This window comes from Papilio machaon, chromosome 17, assembly GCF_912999745.1.
Source record: "Papilio machaon chromosome 17, ilPapMach1.1, whole genome shotgun sequence".
Taxonomy (NCBI): Eukaryota; Metazoa; Arthropoda; class Insecta; order Lepidoptera; family Papilionidae; genus Papilio; species Papilio machaon.
Genome location: NC_060002.1, coordinates 3,704,420 through 3,721,199, shown reverse-complemented (window position 1 = coordinate 3,721,199; position 16,780 = coordinate 3,704,420). Strand labels below are relative to the sequence as shown.

General features: G+C 31.3%; 3 protein-coding genes across 3 annotated transcripts in view; 1 reads left to right on the top strand and 2 right to left on the bottom strand.

Moving 5' to 3' along the window:
* The window catches only part of LOC106721618 (RNA helicase aquarius), a 47,767-nt gene that overhangs the window by 3,541 nt on the left and 27,446 nt on the right, over positions 1 to 16,780 (top strand). The window lies entirely within an intron of this gene.
* LOC106721616 (probable G-protein coupled receptor Mth-like 5) lies at positions 1,841 to 5,059 on the bottom strand. Its single transcript, XM_045681937.1, has 8 exons — positions 4,666 to 5,059; positions 4,260 to 4,395; positions 3,821 to 3,998; positions 3,326 to 3,623; positions 2,975 to 3,053; positions 2,699 to 2,901; positions 2,433 to 2,568; positions 1,841 to 2,245 (listed from the first exon to the last, which is right to left on the bottom strand). Exons 1-8 carry the CDS (start codon positions 4,856 to 4,858, stop codon positions 1,987 to 1,989), a joined length of 1,482 nt encoding a protein of 493 aa, XP_045537893.1. The 5' UTR covers positions 4,859 to 5,059; the 3' UTR covers positions 1,841 to 1,986.
* LOC106721619 (probable G-protein coupled receptor Mth-like 3) lies at positions 6,150 to 16,295 on the bottom strand. Its single transcript, XM_014516597.2, has 9 exons — positions 16,094 to 16,295; positions 8,821 to 9,044; positions 8,398 to 8,583; positions 8,110 to 8,225; positions 7,824 to 7,902; positions 7,456 to 7,619; positions 6,928 to 7,075; positions 6,583 to 6,675; positions 6,150 to 6,431 (listed from the first exon to the last, which is right to left on the bottom strand). The coding sequence occupies exons 1-9, from the start codon at positions 16,097 to 16,099 to the stop codon at positions 6,224 to 6,226; spliced, it is 1,224 nt and encodes a 407-aa protein (XP_014372083.2). The 5' UTR covers positions 16,100 to 16,295; the 3' UTR covers positions 6,150 to 6,223.

Below are 16,780 nucleotides of genomic sequence, written 5' to 3'. Positions count from 1 at the left end.
TATTGATATTTTGTGCACGTTTGAATATTATAACAAATAATATTTACGAAGTTTTATGTTTGCAACTGGTCAATAGATGTCGTTACTAAGTGCTAAGCACGCCATCTATTGTTGTTTATTGACGTGGTTAGAACTAGACGACAACTTAGAGTGCTACAAGCGAAACGGAACAATTTACTGTACGTTTTATATCTATCGTATGGCTTTAACATTTGTTGTTCCCTTTACTATATTATTTAACATTAGCAACTTAATATTTATTCATGAGCAAACGTTATGAAGAATCTATTTGATCGACATCCAATGCGTCGGAATACATTTATATTTAACACTAAGGGTCCTTGCTCATTCGCACACTATAATATTGAAGAAAAAGGCACATTATAAATGCGAAAGTTTAGATGGATGGATGTTTATTAGAAGGTATCTGCAGAACGGCTCAATGGGTTTTAATGAAATTTGGCAAAGATGTAAAATATAGTCTGGAAGAAGACATAGGCTACTACTTAAGATTTTATTAATCCATCGCGGACGGTTATAGATATAAATGCAAAAGAATGTATGGATGGTTGTTTTTAAGAAAGTAACTCCAGAATGGATGCATGAATCTCGATGAAATTTGGTATGGATGTAGAACACTGGATGAATAGGCCACTTATTAAGTTTTTTCCTAATTTCCGCGTGGAAGAATTCGCGGACAAAAGTTAGTGATTAAATAAAACACACATATTATGTTACAATAAAATGTATTGCAGTAAAATAATACAAAATGCTGTTCAGTTAACTTATAACTACTACTATACAAAGAATAAATTCATTTAAACTGCTTGTATATTAAAAAAAATAATGGAAAAAGTAAAAAAAAGTAAAATACAAAAAAATTAAAAATATTTGTTAGTGCCAGAGAGCAATTATATTATATTATTGTACGATAATATGCCAACCTGTCCTTCTCTATGAAAAAAACAAAGATAGCAAAATAGTGTTTAAATACACATTTGGAAACTATAGTTATATTAGACCATTGATAGCTGCCTTTTTAATTTCACGGGACGGACAGACAATATTTTAATAAACATTTACCAGTCTTATTAATAATACTATATTAAGTTAAATATAACTTTTTGTCATTATTATTGATGATTAATTATATGATATGAAGTTAGTTTTTTTCAATGTTAATTTTGGTCCAATTTTAAATAATTAGATTCGTAATTAATTAAGTATCTTCTATGAGCAAATAAAAACATATATCACAAATATAAATTAATTTTAAGTAAGATTATTTCCAATTTAGTAAAATTTTATGACATCTGTAATTGATTTTTGATAATCTTGGTGGGAATGAAAATAAATTCTCTAAGACTTTAAAATAAAAAAAAAATTAAAATGTTACACGTTTTCGATTAAAATAAATTTTTAAAATGAATTCATTCTATCCTTTGGGAGGTTTTAATTATAAAGTATCTTTTACATATAATACTAATTTAATATCTAGCTCGTGTTAGACACTGCCAAAATGTCATACAATTTATTATATAAGATATTTGTCATCTCAGCTTTTTTAATGAATAAAACAGAGATAACCATATCTTTTTGTATGAATGTGTTTGCAGTGAAAACTTTAATATGATTGAACACAATCAAGATTTATAACTTGTAAGCCACTTCAAATAAGGCACAATTACTTTGCATATAGTGCTTCAACATACAAATGTATAATTTTAATTTCAACCACAATTAACTACGCTATTGATCCTACTTTAATTAAATTTAAATACATAGATGAATAAAGAAATTAAATAATCAAGTCAAGTTATCGGCAATTAAAAAGTAATAGATTGGAATTAATGCAAGAAAAATACATTATTTCTATGTTTAAAGTGTTCTTTTAGAATGGACCTCTGTAATTTATAATATGTAAATCAATCTATGTATTTAAATATAGTGTTAGTGTTGCATAATGTTTACGAGATTCGATATTTTTTAATAATTACCACCATTCATATGAGTCATCTCATCGCCCCATTCACCAGTGGGCACTGGTTCAGCGTAGCAACAACTTTTCCTCAATAAAAACGTAACATGTGACTGATGGCCCACACATACGTAGAATACTAAGATCGCTTGCAATAAATTCACTACAATATGTGCATAAATCAATCCGTCAAAGTTCAACCATGACAGTAGCAGAAATAGCCAGGCGGTTGTCATTATTAAAAATAACTGAAGAAATAAGTTAAAGCTGAAACAGAAAGTAGATTTGAGTTGTTTGCCTAATTTATCCAATTGGTCAAATGTTTATCAAAATTTACCCAAACTAACTTTGGGTAAGTTTGCCTAAAATTGCCCAATATTGTCCAACATTGGGTAAGTCTTAATCATTTACTAATTATTTATAATCGTGAAGTAGGATTTTGAAAATAACTTACCAGCCTTTCAATTTGTGGTGAATTCTCCCATAAATATTGATCCGTTTAATTACTTTGAGCGTTGTTATATAGAAGAATATGTTAAAGAGGATTGTGAATGCAACAGGTGTGAAAAATATTGCTATACCCAGCCATCCTAGAATAATAACATGCAGAGTTTTAAAAAAAAACTTATTTATGAAACTTAGTCATCAAGCTAAAGTTTAATAAATATTTTAAATAACAAACATTAGTGCAATTTAATGTACAAAGTTTTATATTCTTACCAATAGTTTCTTGTTCAACATCATCAACTAGAATAGATGATGAGAATTGGGTTCGAGTCTTTCTGTATGGATTGGTCCCCGTGTCAAGTAGAAAATGTGCTGAAATGGCCAGAGCGGTCATTAATATAACACTAGACCACACCACACTCGAATAGTAGCAATACTTGCGGACGTCAGTCACTCTCAGAAATACATTCCGTGATCTGCAAACAATATTAATTTAAAATACACTTGTTACATTTTTTTTTAGTGTTTGATATTTAAAAAAAAACTTACTTGAATGTTTTCCAGATATAAAATCCAAAACTATTTAACCAGAAGAATGCACCCAGTAAACTTACATATAAAATAATATCTGAAAAAACATTTTTATACATGATCATTTTATCTAAACTTAAAAGTTTTCAATTATCATAAAAACTACGTAATAATCCTTGAATGTTGAATACAGTTGAACCTGGATAAGCAAGAGACCAGGAGACCCTATTATTTTTTTTGCTTATAAAGGTTTCACCCTTACCCGAGTTTCTCCCTTATGGAGGTTGTCCAATGTCCGATCAGACTTGTCTTGCTTATCCAGATTGGACTGGTCTCTTTTTTTGGGTAAAAAGTATTTAACCAACTTACCTGTAATAATAAAACTGATATGGTTACTGTATTCTGTAAATATTCGCACCAAATCTGCCGCTTGACTGACAATCAAACATATATTTATAGTCGTTATTATATTTCCAGCGAGATCACGTAATGTAGGCAACACGAAATATATAATTGCAGTTAATAAAAATAACACCATAGCTATAGCATGGAATAAAGGATTTAAAATCTTCCGCATTAAAAAACTTGTATCTTTCCAATTAATTTTCACCTCGGGTACACAAACCAATGCATATTCACCAGTTAAGTTTGTGCTTGTCATATAAATCTGTAAAAAAAACAATATTTTTTTAAGATTTTACTAAGCAAATAAAAAAACTTGACTTCACAATACATGTAAACTACTGGGAGATTTTGGAATTATATAGTTTTGTCAAATTAATTTGCCATCGACTAACCCTGTCAGTTCACTTCACAACCATAATAGCATTCAATGTGTTTGTGAGAAAGCAGAAATATGTTTACCTTATCCATGCAGTATTTATTTTGATCGTGAATATATGAAGATGGTTCTTTAACCTCAGGTAACACAATAGGTGCATGTAAAGAGTATGTGTTTGTTATTGAGTCATCCTTGATGCTCCCCGCATTATGTTCATGATGAATTAAGTGTCTCAGTCTACCATCAGTAAGTAAATTTAACCTGAAAAAAAATTGAAATATGTTACACCCAATAATTATCATTATCAACTTGCATGTACACACATAAAACACAAACACGGCACAATTATTTACATCTTACTGATATTATAAATGCAAAAGTTTAAATGGATGGATGGATGGATGTTTGAAGGTATATCTGGATCCTGAACAGATCTTGATATTTGGCACAGATGTAGAACATAGTCTGGAAGAACACATAGGCTACTTATTATTATTTTTTTTAAATAAAATATTAACTTACTCATCTTCTGACTTTCCAAAATAGAATATAGGCCTTTGTTGTGTTGTTGCACAGTCGGGTACACCATTTAAATACTTGAAGTATTTTAGTTTAGCATCTTTACCATCTTCCGTTTTAAATTTAGGTATCCATATACCTAGAATACATTTCACACACACAAGGAATAGATAACTCTCAAAAGATCTGGAAAGTGCTTAACTACCTTTGTGATTTTGCTTAACCTCACACAAAATAAGATTAATACAATATTGGTCCAAAGTGAACTGTCAAATGTAAAGGTTATGGGGATAAAAGTAAATTATGATTGTCTGAATAGAACACAATATAGAGTTAATGAATTTTGTTATAAGATGTTGTAAGACACAGAAATATTTATGCTGGTAATTGTATTGTTAAATTTACTTACTTTGGTTATACTTATTAGCTAGTCGGCATACAGAGTCGACCATAACTTCGTTTTCCTCACAGCATTTGTTAATCACAACAGAATGCTGTTGTTCCGATAAATCGTTAAGATCTGTTTCGCCGACTGCAGCGATTACTACTTGAGAACCGTGTATAAGACATATTACCGTTATTAATACTAATTCGGAGTACATTATATCAAAAACAAGTAGTTCTCACCACAGTTCTTCGATATCGTGATTAAGCATAAGCGCCTTTACAATTTGAAAAGTTTACCACATTTTAATGTTTTTCATTCAATAGCACCATAAAATGATCTTTTACTATAGCAAAACTTTATTGAATAAAACTTATTTTTTTAATTCCGCGAAGTTTACGCACGTACCGATTTGACAGTTAAGTTGAATCACTTTTAACTTTTATTGGCAGTTAGGCAAAGGTTGCGCATCGTTCAGCCATGTTGTGATTGCACTTTTATAAAACGTCAAAAAATGTATGATGTACATTACGTTAATTCGTTTATTTTTAACCATTTTAATTGAAACCTTAATAATTAAAAAAAAAATTGTAAAAATATTTACTATTTTTTTTTAAATCTAAATTTGTATTTTTATCGAATCGAAGAAGTCACAGCCATTGAACCTTCAGCTAACAACTTGGATCATTGCGGTCTCTTGTATACTTTGATTTAATATTTTTAATTGTGAAAATGATTTCGTAAACACAATAAAACAATAAGGTTTTTCAAGTTTTTAATAAAACATAAATTTCATGCATTTTAACAAATATAGGAACAATAATTGGGCAGACTGAATCTCTAACAATATTTACATAGTACATTATAGAAATTGGACTGTCCACTTGTTTTAGTTTATTTTCCTATTTAAAATAATTATAAAAAATATATTTGACAATGTTAACAATATTATGGCACGTTAAACTTTACACAATAAAGTTTAAATAAGTCTTTGTATAAAGCAAAAATATTTATATATGACTATGTAACCAAAATATTAAAAATGTACTAAAATTAAAAAGTCAGTTAAGGACATGACTTGCCAAGCAGGTACTGGGTTACAGACATATCCTCGGCGGCATACAATTATTTAAAATTAACTGCGAAATTCTAATCATAGAGATTCTACCGGTCACATTAATCGAGTATCAAGTAATAAAACTTATAAATTAAGTATTTTAGTTTATCCAAAATAGTTACTATTTGTAAAATATCTATCTATATCTTGATTGTTATTAACAACAAAATGTTATTCATTAAAGGTTATCATGAAAGCCATGAGATAAAGTAATTTCTTTAACGAAAAACATTACACTTACATAAAATTGATTTCTTATTTTTAGTAACTAATTATAATCGTGGGCATCCACTACCGGAAAATCCGTTGATCACAGTTTTTCAAAGCGAATGAGAGGGATGGCTATATTTTTATGAATGTTTCGGCAGTGGAAACCTACCTAAACTTTGAACTTTGAACTATCTATATGTAATTTATTATATAAAATGACTTAGGAGAAAGGCGATACAATGAGTTGGAAGTACGTTAGTTAAGCCTGACTTCAACCGTGTCGTCGGCTAATATTTCCTGATCATCCGCATCGTCGTGTGGACTCAGCTTTTCAGCAAGCGGCCTTGTAATCATCAGACAGCAGTGCTCGTTGGCTAAACCTTGCATCGCTCTCCTTCGTAGTACCACCAGAATTAAGAATATAACAACTCCTTGGAGACAGTTGAATATGTCCATAATTTTCCTGAAAAATAGTCAAGTGTACTTAATATCTTATACTTATATCTAACCAGTTCTTTGATTATAATTATGTTTTTTTTTTATAAACAAATAGCCATTACTTAAGCTGTGGTGTTTGCTTTAAATATTATTTAAGAAGGAATAGCAATAATTACCAAATGATATGCGCCTCTCCGTGTGCAAAACTAGCGATCTCGAATGTCCAAGAGATGCCCATGACAAGAAACAGCTTCAGAGACACCAGGAATCTAAAATTATTTATATATTTTGTCACTTCAATTATACAATTTGTACGTACAGCTCGTGATTTCGATATCATTCACATCTCACGAACTGTGAAAAATTGTGGAATAGTTATGTAATTAGCAACTGATCAGTGTTAAAGTAGCTTCTAATATTATCATGGTTATTTTTAAATCCCTTATAATTGACATATTTCGATTAAATTGTCACACAGTCACACAGACGTTTTATATTTACTTTAGTATACATTTTCTTACTTGTGCTTAAGGTTGTTCAACTTGCTGACTTCGTACTTCCTATTTTGTTGCATCCATAAGTTGAACGATGAAATAACAAATAAAATGATATTAGCCGCGATGAGAACCGCAATCGGTCCGTAGAAGAATATCCATGTTTCAGTACGACCTGGAATAAAAAATGTTTTTACATCTTGCTTAATGTTCCACAAAATTCTAACATCCTCAAATTATTTTTTAACTCCCGTTGCCCTAGGCCAGCGATCGTTTTGTCCGTTTTCATTGTATTCTATTCATTACTCTGAAATATCAATTTATCTTCTAGTTTTTTTTTTAGATTTCTATTAGGAAATATATATTTTTTCAAATGTTTAATGGTTTCCGAGTAAGAATTTTCAGCCTGAAATTAAGAAAATGTTGCAATTTTGCCTGATTCGATTGAAGAGGTGTATGTCAAAAAAGGATTTTTATGAGGATTTCAAATGGCAATTTTAATTTTGCTTTCGAATAATTTAAAAAAGCCCTTGTAAGTTTATTTATCTTTCTTACCCTGGAACCAGCAGCTGTTGTTGCCGATGCCTGGCTTCCAGTGGTCTCCTTCCGCGAAGTTTGTAATGAGGGATATGGCCAGGAACAAGAGCGTGCAGCCCCACGCGTAGCAGCTGTACCAGAAGTACTGCTTTCTCTCTGTCTTCTTCAAGTACGCCGCATCTCTGTTAATGTAAATCTTTTAAACTGAATATTCCCAAACTTTTTCTTTCTTATAGACCATAAGAATTCAAGTAGGTAATATTGTTATCATTTGTGATTATAGAATCTTCTTAGTTTTTTTCTAATATAATTGTTTCGATAGTGGCAAACCATGATTCTAAGTACGAGATTTATAGCTTAGGAAAGTTAATGTGTATTATACTTACTGAACGCTGCGATACATATTAATGCTGATGACGTTCATCCAAAAGAATGTCGCCATCATCCAGAAGTAAACCAGAAAACCTTAAGAATAATATGATCATAATTATTAATTGCATTGCAATTATAAATTTAACAAATATTTTATCACATTTTAGAGTTCAAACAACTTAGCATAAAAACGTCATTTTCATTCAAATTGTTTGGAATTATGAATCATCAATTAATAAGATGACTAAATACTTATTTCCATTATTAGTTTTAAAAATTATTTGAATGTGATGTAATTACCTGCAACGGTGCATATGTCGCCGGCGAAATGTGGACTGAGCTGGAGCACGCCCAGGGAGAGAAAGCCCAGTGCCATGCTCACGCACATGCACATATAGCATAATCCTTGCAGGTCCCTGGAATTTTTTACCGTAGTGTAAATAGGACGTAATGTTTAAATTTTTTGCGTCAAAGGTACGGTCGCCTCATTTTATACCAATTTAAGTTTGTATGCAGCTTTTTTTATTTACCTGGGTGATGCAATTAACTGCCTTAATTTTAACTCGTGTGCTTTAAAATGATACATACCTCATTTGTGGTAAATACATGTAGACAGCGAAGGTGGCCGCCAGGAAGAAGACAGAGATGAGGGTGAGAATACCCCCAGTCTCTATGTTGCTAGACTGGCTCACTCTCTCGAAGCACACGATCGCAACTGACAGATTGCGCATGCTAGGCACACTAGAGTTGCGGTCCATTGTACCAATGCAGTATCTGAAAATTACAAAATTTAATGTCAAATGACTTTCTTCATAAGTTCAAACACGATTCAATCACATCCATAATAAATGTTAATTCCTACTATGTTCACCTACGTCTTTGAACGAATGTTAAAAACCACAGTTACACCAGTGGTATATTTTCGCCTGCTTTATGCAAAAACTCCTATGTATTTTGTCTTTTGACATGAGTGTTTTCTTGGATTCTCATAATAATAACCGTAACACTTACTGATCAGTGTTTTCAGCAAAGATAAATCCTGGTGAATCTTTGGTGCTGACTTTATCATTTTCTACGATAATATCCCAAAGGACCATCCGGCCACTGGAGCAGTTTAACGCGATCTTCTCTGTGCTGCCGCAGTAGCCTCCCCGCTTGATGATTTCTTGGTTGGAGCAGCAGGGTCGCGCGCAACACGCTGCGCCCACGCACACCAACAATAGTAATAGCGGTCCCTGAAAACAAAAGCATTGTTGTGTTACCGACCGGAACGTACCCAGAGGATCTAGCCCGATTATAAGCACAAGTTTGCAATCGGTTAGTTACACTATCGTCAATATGTCGTTTGGTTATTGATGAAACTGTCACAGTACCTTGTTCGATTTAGATGGTCTTTTTGTCAAAATAGCAAATAACAGTTGTTAAAAATTGGCAATGAAAAATTATTTCGGTAATAGTTTTTAATCTATTGCATATATTTGTTTACTTAATCTGACTGACGGACTGATAATAGTTAACCTTCATTTGCTGTTCATTGAACTTCATTGCATCATGTGCCCTCACCTTATTTAGCTGACCATTTAAATGCAACTAACTATAAATAATATTAATGCTTTTCATTTTTGCTATATGAATTTCTCTTCAATATTGTTCAATTTCAATAAGTTTTTGAATTTATCGTCCTTTTCTTTGTATTTCAATAAGATTTTGGTTTTTGTATAAGAGTGACAGGTTCTACAATTATTATCAGTTCATTCAAATGAAATAAAAAACCTAAAGCTTGTTTAGTTATTTTACTGCAAGACGATAAAACAATCTAAACATATTAATAAAATTGGAGTGTCCGTATGTTATATTGAAAAAAAAAACATATTTCGTACAAATTAAGTTCGTATTTAAGATGCTCATAACGAAAAACCATTTTTTAAAATGTTTGTCCGCAAGTCCGCTTTTGTTCCGGATAATCTCCGGAACGGCTGGACCGATTTTGACAGGACTTGACGGTAAAGTAACTGATGCACGAGACAATATATTAAGCTAATATTTTAGCCGACTTCAAAAAGAAGGAGGTTATTTAATTTTGCGGTGAAGAAATGGCGGGCGACCGCTAGTTACAAATAAATACGTCATAATGATATGACAATTTGATGAGAGGCCGGATGTAGCGAGATAAATGTATCAAACGCACCGAATGGAAGTAAGCCTGCATATCTGAGCACCCCTGAGGGTCAGAGGTGAATGAATTTTATATTTCATGACAATAGCTAGCTCGCTATTTAAAAAAATAATAGTCGGTTTCCACAGAAGAAGCAATTGCTGTAATTTCTATGACAAATGAATTGAAAGTCGTTCAGTATCTTGGATTACTTAAATAATAACTGTCAAATATTAGAGATATTTGTGATACAATGTCAAAGTTTACTATTTTTTTTAGAGTGTGAACCTCAAGTTAATAGTAAAATTATTGTTTTTCATATAAAAGCATTTAGCTAAGAGTACAATTGACTGTGAGTTGTAGAAATGACCTTTGCAATGGCGTGAAATCTAATTATCCTCCTTACATATTATTAAGGATCGCTGATTGTTCCCTGACCCAGTTCGAGGCTCTGTCGCGGTGACCTGCCTGATCTGCGATATGTTAACGATTCATTTGATGTCTTTATTCATTGATAACATCATCTCAAACGCTCAATGTGTGAATAGCTAAAGACTAGTACTAGGAAAATTAAGACTCCATTTTTGCCACATTAACAAGATGGTATTTTTTGTTGACATGTATGTATGTGTAATTCTTTCTTCCTCTGGATCTTTAATGGCTCTATTTTGAATGTTTATGTGTCTTTCGATTTGTATTCTTTTTGGAGGGTCATAGATACAGGAGCGTAGTCATTAGAGTTAGGCTTATCGAATATTGAACCTTCTTTGTTTGACCTTTTTGACAGTTTTGACATTACAGGTCTATTATACAGGCAAGGCCTTGCTTATGTATTACACACTAAATGTTTATAGTTATGTGTGTTATTTTTATAGAGGAATAGCTATCGCACGCGACTCCGTCCGCACAGAATCAAAAATATTAGTAGCCTATGTGTTCTTCCAGACTATATTCTATATCCGTGCCAAATTTCATCAAGATCCGCTGAGCCGTTCTGAAGATACCTTCAAACAAACATCCATTCATCCATCTAAACATTCGCATTTGTAGTATTAGTAAGGAGTAAGATTACGATGAGGGTTGAAGCGCGGAAACAACGTGGTTTACGTAATAGTGTGTGATGTAGGAAATATTATGTGCAATTGATTTTTAGCGTTACATTACGTAACTATAAAAGCTTTTTTGAAATGACAATAGAAATTCGAGTTACATATTGGAATTTGACATGTAATTAATTAGTCATCTGTAAACTATTTTTTTTTTTGTTAACTCATTTGACAACGTCATTCTGATAGAACGGAAATATACTGAAAAACACGTCAACTTACGCCGAATTCATGTGGTATATTATAAAACGATAATAATGTTATTTTTATTACCCTCCATCCCCGCGCGGAACTAAAAAAAAAAATTAGTATCCTATGTGTTCGTCTAGACTATGTTCTACATCTATGCCAAATTTCATCGACATCCTTTAGATATTTGTAATAGTCCTCTGAGTATGATATACAAGAAGTTGCCCACGACATCATGCGCGCGGAATTTAAAAAACAAAAATATAGTCTATGTCATCCGGGAAGCTGTAGCTTTCCAATACTGAAATAATTTTTCAAATCGATTCATTAGTTTCGGTGCCTAGTCAATACAAAAAAAAAAACAACCGAATCTTTCCTAAAATATTATTATAATAAATAAAAAATGAAATGAAAGAAGAAGATATTGTTTTCTATGAAATTGCTGATCTCATGATATGCAACAGTTTATAACACGAATAAAATAAACAATAATCTAGTTTTTAAAACCAAAGGTTTTTTCAAGTTAATTAGGTGATACTACTTTTAATTTATTATAAAGAAGATATTATCATTTTATAAAGGAAATTTAGAAAAAAAAGAAATAAATTGAAGAAAAAAACAAACTTAAATAAAAAACAAATATTAATTCTGCAAAGTGATTCAAACGAGCCCAAATTCGATGAATATGTGTCGTTACATTGCGAAGTTCCTATGGCCATCTTCCAGCTTTATCATCAAATCGCACATGTACCTATGCAAAATTTCAGCTCAATCAGTAATCGGGAAGTAGATCCAATTTAATTTGCAAGTTTGTTAATAACAGCTTGTAATATAATAGCTAGCTAGCCTAATTTTACTTCATGTTTCTTTCCCACCCTTTTCTTATTAGAAAAGGATGGGATGGGGAAGTGAATTTGGCGGAAGAGGGGACGCATGGGCAGGGGCAAAAATTCTATTTGCGGATGTCTATGGGCATCGGTCGCCTCGTTATTTCGGCAAATTCAGGTGGCCGTTTGCTCGTTTGCCACCGTTTGATATTAAAAAAAAGCTTCCAGGATCTCCGCTATAAATGACTAACTTTAGAGACGAATCGTCTGATATCTTCTAGATTCTAAACGTTCGTGTCATAATCAATTTGTTTTAATTATCTATTCCTAACATATTGATGACGCGTTTATTTATCTCAATCAAGATATACTTACTCCGACTAATGTAATTGATAAAAATACTAAGCAATAGAGTGACTGTTTAATACGTAATTCATCATATAACATATTCGCTTCTTCGAAAATTAATTGCTTGATAATAACACTAGTACCAAGTGTTTTGATGATAATTTGAGTCATAATGAGTTATTTTTAATGTCACTACAATATAAATAAACGTAATAATCGCATCTCTTGTGAAATTTATGCGCAGTTGGACTTCGATAATCAGTACTGTGAACATTTAACCAGACAGACAAAAGACGCATTTTGCGTTCTGCGTGATCTATCCATTTGGTCAAATCGGGAAACATAAATAAAATTTAGCGAAAATAAAGTGATTTAAGAAATTTAACACTGGCAATTTCAAATGCTTATCGAGTCGCGGTAATGTTGAAATCAAACGTAACATCAATTTAGATTTGTTTACAGAATAACAATCGTACGAAACTAATCTTTATTTTTGCAATTAAAAATAGAAAACAATTTCACTTAAATAAATATAACTCGGTCAATGTTTACTTAGAGATAAATTGTCTTTGAAATCATTGTAAATGTGAACATTTACCATAGACAAATTTTTTATTTATCTTATCACCGGGATGTACGTACAGCTCTAGTTACGTCCGTTAACTCATAATTAACTACGATCCACTTTAAATTATATTACAAAATGTACGATAACTTGTAATTTGTTTAAAGAATTTGTGCATAATTCTCGTACTAATCCTAAGCTAACATTTACTTTTTGGTTACTCAGATGAGTCTGAAACTAGTCGGTACCGACAGTGGCTTACACTTGTCTTTGTTAAATGTATAAACTTGAATGTCACTAATTCGTCCGCTCAAGATCAAAATACTGTGACGTACAACGGCGTTAAAGATTCCGAGAATAATTATTACTAATGGAGATTCCGTATCGTCGTATCTTCATCAACGTGTTTACAAACGAATGATTTGTTTTTTTGTAACGTTTGCCTTATTTGTATTGCGGGAAGACATATATGGGATAAATACAAAAACAGCACGTGCTTATAATAAAAATAGTCCCATATTGACATCTCTATCAATGCTAGTGTCGTTACAATTAACTGATTCCAGACAAAGACTTGAGTAAGTGCTTTATTTTTTTTTCTTAGAGTTGTTTTTAGTAACTCGCTAATTTTTCTTTTGCATGTTAACTTCTTAATGTGGTAAAACGAGCAATTTAATTAAAGACACAATTTTTTTCCAGTTGTTACTCTTTAGGACATAAACATGGCTATAGTTAATAACTGTTGATGAATTTGTTTTTATTGATTATTTGGAAGTACATATTAATTTGTTGCACGTCCGTTCATTAATCCCAATTTAACCAATATAGTGCGCGTGCGCCGTTTCTATTTGTCCGACACTTCAGATGCTGTTTAAAATTAGAACTTTACGCGCCATCTCTGTTTATTCTTGTCAGATGCAAACAAAGAAGAAATAACCACTTGCATTTTAATTGCTTTTATTTTTAAACAGCATTTATGGGGCGAGAATGAACCGTGTTTTAAAAATAATAAATGCGAAAGATTAGAGGATGTTTGGTAGAAGGTATCTCCGGAACGGATAAACGGATCTTGATGAAATTTGGCACAGATGTTGATGTTTGGCATAGTCTGGAAGAACAGATAGGCTAGTAATTCAGTTCAGCAGAATTAGTCGCGGGTGACATCTAGTATTTTATAAAAACAGCAATAGTGTTTAGAGAGATACGAGTGTCATAAAAGTTAACGTCTTTTTGAAATTTAAGTTTAATAACTTTGGTATCATGATGTGAATTATATGAAAAAAAAAGAAGAAATTATTAGAATGTGGATTGTATAGGTAACTGATAAATATTATAAAAAAATATAATTTAAAAATTATAATAAGATAAACTTCTATTGTAAAATCAATTGAATCAAGGAATAATATTGTATTGCAATGAAAATTATAGCCTTTAAGTTATTAAATTTAAGTTTAAATGTATGCATGTGCTGTGATCACATTACAAAAACTGACATGTGGCCATGTGGTGCAAGATAAGTTGTCATGATTGTATGGTCCGGGGTGCATTGAACATTTATCACATGTGTGTATCAATTTGAGAGTAGTATACCAACTTAACAGTGTTTTGATTACGTATAAAAGATTTTTTATTTATCGATTTACATAACACGTTTTGTCGGAAAATTTGAAAGCAAAAAAAATTAAGTATATTTCTAACTTATGCAAAATTTTATTATTGGAACGAAGTTCCTTATCGCGCGTTGTGAAAGGGGGCTAGACGGAAAAAATTCTTACGAAAAGTTGTCACGACACTTTTTGCTATAGTAAGCTATTGTAAGCTGTGCGGCGTCGCATGTTTCTCTGTCTGTCTCTCTCTCTCTCTTATAAAAAGCAAGCCAGATATTTTCATTTCTATTTCGCATTGAACAGTGTGGTGTCGCGACTTAAAAATAAATAAAAAAAATTTATTACAGTTCCTTCACTAATTAATCGAAAGGAACTTCGTTCCATCCGGGTGTCCCTTGACACCTCTCAAGTTTTTTGTCTCTTAATCTTACTTATTATTAATATTATAAATGCGAAAGTTTAGATGGATGGGATCGTTGGACGTTTATTAGAAGGTATCTTCAGAACGGCTTATCGGATCTTGGTGAAATTTGACACAGATGTAGAAAATAATCTGCTAGAACACATAGGCACTGATTATTTAATTCGAGTCGCGGGCAAAAGCTATAAATTAAATATAAACAATAATTTGTTGGTCGTAACCTTTGTGTCGGGTCATAAGCGAGGTTTATTGACTTCATATTCAACTTATCGTAACATATAAACGACAAGCCAACTATGTTTTGGTTCACTAACAAGGTGATATAACTATCATGCTACTAGTGTATGATTTAGTTAATATTTCAATAATTTGTTTCTTTTAATAACAATGAAATATTAAATCTATTTGTCGTCATCAATTTCTTGTACCACATAAAAATAAATATAATAGAATCTACCCACAATTTAAATTTTATATAAACTAAACATACGTAAGCAAATTAAAAAAGACACTGTCTGGTAAAGTGACTCAATATGTGTTGAAAAAACAAGTATATAGGAACGAAAGTTAATATAAACATTTGTAATAATATGATAGATATGTCATATAAACTAGGTATATAATAGTATTAAAATACCCACGGCGAAGATAATAATTTAAAATCATATACATATGCGAACAATATTCTAGAACAATTATTTAACGTTTAAAACTTGTTAAATATTAGATATCACAACTATGTGAATATGTAAACTCATTTACTACTCGAGACTATGTACTTTGTAAATACCATAATTAATATAATGATGCACAAGTACTTGATTATAAATTAATATTAAGTATTAATATATTATATCTAAATACATTATATTCTTTAATATTTTAGAAGAATCAATACTTTTTTATTGTATAAACAAAAATATACAACTTCTAAATTCTTTTTTCTATTTTAAAATATAGAAAATAATTTCACTTCGAAGCATAAAAAACGGGGCTTTTCACCAGAATATAAAATCAAATAGTAATCAAAATAATAACTCCTATTTACGATTATTAAAATGCTTACCTTCATTTTGGCTAACAGCGAGCGACCGTTACGACACCTCGCAGCACATTAACAAAAAGCACAAACTGCTATGAATCGATTGTCAATAAACTTTGTATTTATTTCGATTCTTAATTATTTGAATCGAGAAATATTCGATGAGACGTCGTGTCGTTTTTGAATGCGTGCGACTTGCACGATGCCGTGAATGAAATTAACGCAATTTTACTTATCGTTTTGTTATGATATTTAAAGGATAGTTGAAGTTGATATTACTGTACAGTCGTTAAGATAATTGTTACAAAATAATATTAATATGTATAGTTGTAGAAAAAGTCGATAAGTACTTTTTGAAAAGATTAAATCTTTAATTAATTTTTGATATTTAGCTGTGATAAAAATTTATTCTTCTGCATAGCAATGATGACTTCACAATTTTTTGACATTAGTGTGACAGAAACTTTTCGACTAAATCCAAAAAAAAAAAGTAGTTCCCGAATGGCTCTGAAATTTAAATACATTTGTTTGATTGATTTAAAAAATTAAATTATTCTATTTTTACAGTAACATTTTGATAATCCAGGCATCGCCGGGCACGAGTAGCTAGTGATATTTTATCTCGTGAATAATCAGACCATACCGATAGCTTGCTTATCTATCCGTATACAAATACAATGATTAATGTGCCTTTGTATTATAAAAATGTTG

What these genes read in the sequence shown, in the direction of transcription:
- LOC106721616 (XM_045681937.1), bottom strand. Translation starts at nt 4,858, where the DNA reads ATGTACTCCGAATTAGTATTAATAACGGTAATATGTCTTATACACGGT. An exon ending in ATAAATACTGCATGGATAAG is followed by an intron (nt 3,624 to 3,820) that starts GTAAACATATTT and finishes TTTTTTTTACAG; the next exon opens with ATTTATATGACAAGCACAAA. An exon ending in TATATCTGGAAAACATTCAA is followed by an intron (nt 2,902 to 2,974) that starts GTAAGTTTTTTT and finishes TATTGTTTGCAG; the next exon opens with ATCACGGAATGTATTTCTGA.
- LOC106721619 (XM_014516597.2), bottom strand. An exon ending in ATGTATTTACCACAAATGAG is followed by an intron (nt 8,226 to 8,397) that starts GTATGTATCATT and finishes AAAAAATTCCAG; the next exon opens with GGACCTGCAAGGATTATGCT. An exon ending in TTGAACAACCTTAAGCACAA is followed by an intron (nt 6,676 to 6,927) that starts GTAAGAAAATGT and finishes AAATAATTTTAG; the next exon opens with ATTCCTGGTGTCTCTGAAGC.